This window comes from Seriola lalandi, unplaced genomic scaffold, assembly GCF_002814215.2.
Source record: "Seriola lalandi dorsalis isolate HSWRI2012SDOR001 ecotype SW California unplaced genomic scaffold, Sedor1 jcf7180002054692, whole genome shotgun sequence".
Taxonomy (NCBI): domain Eukaryota; kingdom Metazoa; phylum Chordata; class Actinopteri; order Carangiformes; family Carangidae; genus Seriola; species Seriola lalandi.
Genome location: NW_019525245.1, coordinates 541,277 through 548,263, shown reverse-complemented (window position 1 = coordinate 548,263; position 6,987 = coordinate 541,277). Strand labels below are relative to the sequence as shown.

The 6,987-nt window shown below is 40.6% G+C and overlaps 1 protein-coding gene across 2 annotated transcripts; it reads left to right on the top strand.

Moving 5' to 3' along the window:
- On the top strand, positions 1–6,661 carry LOC111667816 (ADP-ribosylation factor 3). 2 transcript variants are annotated; one of them, XM_023423650.2, is made up of 5 exons: positions 1–43; positions 1,962–2,204; positions 2,300–2,410; positions 2,513–2,637; positions 4,409–6,661. In XM_023423650.2, exons 2-5 carry the CDS (start codon positions 2,057–2,059, stop codon positions 4,568–4,570), a joined length of 546 nt encoding a protein of 181 aa, XP_023279418.1. In that variant the 5' UTR covers positions 1–43; positions 1,962–2,056; the 3' UTR covers positions 4,571–6,661. The 2 variants fall into 2 exon arrangements, with proteins under 2 accessions (XP_023279418.1, XP_023279416.1); XM_023423648.2 differs by having other exon boundaries at positions 42–87.
- The last annotated feature ends 326 nt before the right edge of the window (positions 6,662–6,987 follow it).

Below are 6,987 nucleotides of genomic sequence, written 5' to 3'. Positions count from 1 at the left end.
GGAAAATATCGTGAGACATTTAGTAGAGGACTCCTCGGCTAAGGTAAGTGAGGACACTGGCAGCACCATCAACCCGATAATATACACGTAGGTCCCAGCAGGTGATAAAATAATAGTGTGTTTGATGTTTGTCCAGTGGTGGTTGTGTAGCCTCAGTGTTGTCCGGCCTGAAGCAGCAGTGGACGGCTCGCTGGCAGCAGGATGCCCGCTGAGGATGGATGAATGGGGTGGATCATGAGGACGGTAGATACTCGCTAGCTACCGTCATGTCTCATCGACTCGGCGATTACAGCTAAAAGAGACCAAGTAATGAGTGTAGAGCAGATCCAGTAATGAGAGAATTATGGAGCTTGTGTGTCGAAATGAAGCGTGAATCTGAAGCGGGTGGGGTGGGGGTGGGGTGTGCGGGGCCGACGTTAACGGCTAATAACGAAAGGATAGCGGTAACGTTACCTACCGTAGCATCCCCGGCTAACGTAACCGGAGTCACCCGGGGCTGATTGAACATTATCACACCGGCATGTCGCGGCCCTGCTGCCACATAACATCACCATTTGGAAGATCATGTTTAGTGAAACGGAGTGTGTTGGAGGAGCTGGTGTCAGGCAGTGACGGTGTGTTGATGCTCTTCAGCACCATGGACAGGGCTGCAGCTCCTCTCTACTGATGTCTTCGTTTTATTTTTAGCTTCTGTTTCTCACTTTGTTGAGTCTGCAGGACAATTAAATCAACGCACGTTCACTACCAGGATGGCATGAGATGCATTAAACATAGAAACGGAACCACTGTGTTTATCCTCACTGGAGGAAAAAAAAGAAAACTTACTGTATTATTCAGAATATGTGTGGTTTTTCAAACAGCACATGTTTCAGCATATACCACAATGTGTTTGTACATTTAGAAGACAGGAGCAACAACAATGAGCAATAACTCATCGGTGTTTGGAAAAGTAGGAAAGATGTGCAGTGTGTACTTTGGTCACTCAAAATATGTTTTACTTGTATCCTGTGTTGACAATATAAAAACTTTCTGGCCACTGACTGGTCGTACCAGTGCTATGCAGCACCCAAAAGTTGCTTAACATCTTCTCTGATCCATATGTTTTATACAAATCTTTTGCACTTCATTCACCTAATATTGTCATTCTCTTTCCCGATAATGTATTTTTCCTGTTGCTGTCCCTGCTTACGCTCTACTCTCTATGTATATCATATATAGAGAGTGATAAATAGATACCCTCTATCCACCCTCAAAGAAGGATCCCTCCTCTGTTGCTCTTCCTAAGGTTTTATTTCTACCATAGACTTTATATCAAAAGGTTTCCACTATTGAAAGGTGTGTCATTATCCAGATCAAGGGTGTAAAGACAGAAGGTGTTGCAAGTTGTGCAGATTCTAATTTTAACATGTTCAGAGGTATTGCTCAGCATCCTCTAGTCTTCTTTAGTCTCTGTCTGTGTTTTAGACCATGTGGCTTGGTGGAAGAGTTTTACTGAACATCAAGCCGGGCCTCGTAATGTAGGACATTTTGTGTGTGCTCTGAGGGCTTGGCGTTGTTGCAGGCTAACATTTGAACGAGAAAAAAAAAACAAAAAAAACAGCAAGAAGGGTCTGAACAGATTGTGCTGTAGCCTGGAGTCATGGCACTGACACGAATCTTATTCACCCTCTCTGTGATGATGACTGTGGGCGATTAGCGTAGCTTAGCACCTGTTTTGGGGACTGCATGTAGAGGTGAGATTTTCTGGTGCTATAGTGTTTTTTAGGAAGGTGAGAGGGGATTGGCTGGAGCGTTTCTACTACTGTAACTTAACAAAAGCCTTACAGACTGTTTACCTTATCAACAATTCTGTCTTTATTCTAACATGTTAATAATTTAGACCAATGTCATTCATTTTCCTTGCAGTGTAGCAACACACATTAAAGTATTACTAAATGTTAATTTGCTCTGTTTCCTTTCAGCCCTCCTTTGTAATTTGTCCCTGCTCAACAACCAAGACTGACATCTAGCATCACGATTGTAGCCGCAAACTGAAGTTTAAAACCTCATCTGAATCATGGGGAACATTTTTGGAAATTTGCTGAAGAGCCTCATCGGGAAGAAGGAGATGAGGATCTTGATGGTGGGGCTCGATGCTGCAGGAAAAACAACAATCCTCTACAAGCTCAAACTGGGGGAAATAGTCACCACAATCCCAACCATTGGTAGGTGAACAGACCATAAAATATCTTGATGCACACTAATGATAGACCACGATGTTTGCATACATGTGCTTGTATGACCCCGCTGCTGTTTCCAGGGTTTAATGTGGAGACGGTGGAGTACAAGAACATCAGCTTCACTGTGTGGGACGTGGGTGGGCAGGACAAGATCCGCCCCCTCTGGAGACACTACTTTCAAAACACACAGGGTGAGCAGAGCTAATCAGAGGGTAATGCCAGCTTAAAGGCAAGAACACTGCTTTTCTTCCTTAGAAAATATTTGACTTAGCGTGTTCCCCTCACTGTTTCAGGTCTAATCTTTGTGGTGGACAGTAACGACAGAGAGCGTGTGAACGAAGCGCGAGAGGAGCTGATGAGGATGCTCGCTGAGGATGAGCTGAGGGATGCAGTCCTCCTTGTGTTTGCCAATAAACAGGCAAGAAACCATTACTGTTCTGCATGTATATACACACATTCACACATACACAGCACATATGAGTAAAAAATAGGCTTGTGGTGGAGGGTTTGGGGTTAACCCAGATAAACCTACTTCCCCTTCTATTTTTTAAGGCAAAATTCAACTTCTGCTTTAAGATGATAGAATTATTTACTATTTAGATTCAAATACAGCGGTAACTGTTAAAAGTACTGATGAAAATAATCTCTTTTCATGGACAGGGGAAGGTGTATCCTTCAGAATTCATGACATACAGGTCTATGAAAAGGGAAATTAAAAACGAGGACTGGGCTGAATAGTGAACAAGAATAACAGGAACTATAACGCAAAGCTAACATGAAATAGATAAACACGTAGAATGATCTCAGACACGCCATATTAAATGTCCAACATTCATATTATCATAAGTATTATATTAAATTATAACAAACCTTAAGAATTCCTCCATTAACACCAATCAAGTTATTGAAAAGATTAACTGATTATCAAATATGATAGAATTCTTTTGTCAGTCAACTAATTGATTTATTTTTTTTTTTATTTATTTATCTCAGCTTTATTTTAGTCTTATTGCCGAATTTACAAAGTTTAGGTGATAATTGTATTAAAAATCTTTCTGCTAACAACTTTCTCAACATAATTCATCTCTAGCAAAACCCATACTCTGCAGTTTCACTAGAGATAGATAATAGCTTCGCAAGATTTTAGGCCAGCTTTTTTACCAAGTCGACAGTGTACTGATACCGTCCCGCCATAAAGTCTCTCTATGTTTCTAATGCGGGTCGTTGCTTTGTGATGATCACATACTAAAGCTCAAAGGAATAGTTTGACATTTAGTGTCATGTGCGTATCACATTATCGCTAAAGGGTTAGATGAGAGGATTGATACCACTGTCGTGTGTGTGCATTGGTTAGCTTTGCATAAGGACTGGAAACCTGGGAGAATGATTCGAGAATAGTCCAGCACACAACTCTCTGTGAAACCACAATGTCTTTTTACACACTACAGAAATTAACAGACAGGTGTTTGTATTATTTTGTCCACCTCATTTATATCAAAGTGTGGGCTAAATAACAGAAACACTTTTCTGTATACTGTAATACAGCTCAGCAGTACCACAAACTACATCTTCCAAAATGATCACACAGTTGAATCAACAGCTCTTTAACGCAGTTTTGATGAATAAAAAACTGAGCATCATAACCTTCATGAAGTTAGGGTTATAGATAAGTGGGTTTCCCAAAACAACACTGAACAATTCCTTCAAAACTGACCATTTAATCTTACACCATATATCTGCAAACACTTTACAAGGGCTTCAAGTAACAATTATTATCATTTTGAATTCATATGCCACTTATTTCCTGGATTAATTGATAAATTGTTGCTCTAATAAATGTGAAAAATGCCCTCTCAAAATACAGTTTCACAGGGCCCAAGGCAACAGCTTCATGTTGTCTTGGGTGAGAAAACCAGAGAATTTTTGATTTATTTCCTGGAAAGATTATTTAAATTATTGTTTTAATTGCTGCAGAGAAATTTCCTGTCAATTGCATTATCAAATAATTGATTTACATATACATATATGTACAGACATATCCACAGTAAATGCATAATTTAACCAAACAATAAAACAAGTCACCAGCTGTCCTGTCTTTAGGGTCAAACACAAGCCTTATCACTAATCCTTGATTTTCATAAACTGAGGGGCAATACTTTCTCCTCACTGACCTCTCGCCTCTTTGACAGGACTTACCAAACGCCATGAACGCTGCCGAGATCACAGACAAGTTGGGCTTACACTCCCTGCGTCACCGTAATTGGTACATCCAGGCTACCTGCGCCACCAGTGGTGACGGGCTCTATGAGGGTCTTGATTGGCTGGCCAATCAACTCAAGAACAAGAAGTAAGAAGAAAAACTGGAAACAGCAGCCACACCCGTCCACCTTTTTATTTGTTTTGGGAATGGGGGTGTGGGTTAGGCACAAGGGTTTTGGTTGATAGGTGCAAAGCAAGATTTGGGGTCTGGGGGAGATTTTAGGCTTTCATTTTCAGTCTGTTGAGGTTTGTAATAGTTTTCTGCTCCTATTCAGATTCTCACATACTCCATATTTAACTCACTCACTCACACACACAAACGCACACTAACTGTAAGCAATCACAGCAGACACTTGCTTTTCCTGTGTCCACCTCTTGTCCTTCGGTGCAATGTACTGTGTGTTAGTCTCTAGGTGCTGTGCTGAGTCATGTGTGACTCCACTGAGTCGGCATTGAGTCAAATATGACTTTGTGTTGATGTGTGTCTTTCAGCTGTCAGTCATCCATGCAAAGAACTGTTCTGTGTCAGTTGCACTTTGTGTTTTGTTTTTTTTGTTGTTTTCTGTTTTCGTCCCTCTCCTGTGGGGTAACAGAGCCATGTTTGAGAACAATCATCGCGGGAAGATTCATGTCAGCATAACTCACTTTAATGGTTTGCTCTTCTTTTTCATTTGTGAGCAATGTTGAAGCACTTTGATACTCAGATAAAGTGTGTACATGTGTACTGTATGTGTTTGTGCAAGTGCCCCTGATAGTATTAATCATGAACAACATGTCCTCTTACTGCCTCATTTTGGAAATCTTTTGATATCTGTGGCATCTTTCTACTCTCTGTGTGTCGAAGCCGCCCTTTTAAAATATTTTAAAACGCACAACACATTCTCGACTGCCTGACCTGCATGCATCCCTGTAGATCTCACCGACATCGTTGCGTACCTTTACCATCCTCTGAGCCGCATGGATGTTGACGCTGTTTGTAGATCTCCTCTAACTGCCCCGATCGTGTTCTGGTGCCGTTTACAGTACAATGCAGAAACCGAATCAGCTGCCGCTTTCTGCTTATTAGTTGCCGACATGTGCTTAAAACAGAATAGTCAGCTTTAAGGTCTTTTAATGTGAAAGCAGTATATAGGAAAACCTGCACATAAACACAACACACGACCTGCACCGATGCTGCTTGTCTGATTTGTTGTGCGTCCATGTGAGTATTCAGACTGCATCAGGTTGCTCTCGCTCTGTGGTTTTTTTTTTTTGTCTCCGACTTGCATATCGAGGGTGGGGTGATTCTATCGCTGATAACTCTGTGTTACTGAATGTTAATATTGTTGATCGATCCGTGATGATATTTATTTCACATGCATTTTCCTTTACTTCTGTGATGTGTCGGCGTAATTATGAGGAAGAAAGCAGGGTAAGCAGATCAGTATGTGGGTGTTGTAGCTTGCAGAGATTCATCAGCACGTCCACGACTCACCTCTGAACAGCAGACTAGTTACTGCGTCACCTCTGATACCAGCAGAATCCCCAGATTTCTGTCAATAAAACTATATCTGTGTGCCATACATGGGTGTTGCTACTCATGCACCGGTGACAGTACAACATACTTACTGTATATCCACTCCACCAACTTATCAGTGCATTGTTCATATTCAGCATCTGTTGTATGTTAAATCATGAGTTTGATCATTTGGGTTTTGTGGCCTTATATTTAGTAATGACTTCAAATTGATTTTCCTCTCAGCTCGTTTGTTTTCTGCTTTTGAGTCACATATATTTATCTACAGTATAAAGAATGAGTTACAGATTTATTTCTCTATGCCCTCTAAAGGCAGGTTTTGCACCACAGTTCGAGATGATAAGGCAAAGGTTTTGTCCTATAGTATCCTTTGTTTTGCCAGTATACTTGATTCATATTTGGTGGTAGATTTCTTTGGTTTGTTTTGGGGTGTAAAGAAACTTTGATGTAGACTGTGTCTGTGAAACAATGATAAACAGTGCGAAAAAAAAAGGAAAAAAAAAAAGAACCTCTGATGATTCATTCTGTACCGTTATAGTTACACAAGTAGATTTTAAAACGGTAAAGACTAAATGACTCAATGCTGAATGCATGGAGACTTCTGTATGTGATGTAAGACAACAAACAAAATCCTGCTGTATTACAAATAAACCCATTTTCTGTATGACCTGTCTCATCCGCTGTGAGTGAGTGTTACTCATAGACGTCATACTTACATATTTACAATATATATTCATGTTTATAACTGATGACACCCGCACAGAAGATCTTGCTGTGACAAGCTTTAACCAGTAGAGGACGGTCTTATGCAACAGTATCGGTGTGACGTGATGTGATTCAAAGCTTAAACGGCTGTATCTACATTTTACAATTCAAAGTTACAGTGGTGGTTTTTCACTCTAGCTTTCTGTTTGTGGTCTGGAAGGCACTGGGCCCCGTTTAGCAGCTCATAAAACAGACCAAACATTGTTTCGTCTTCTTGATATTTCTACA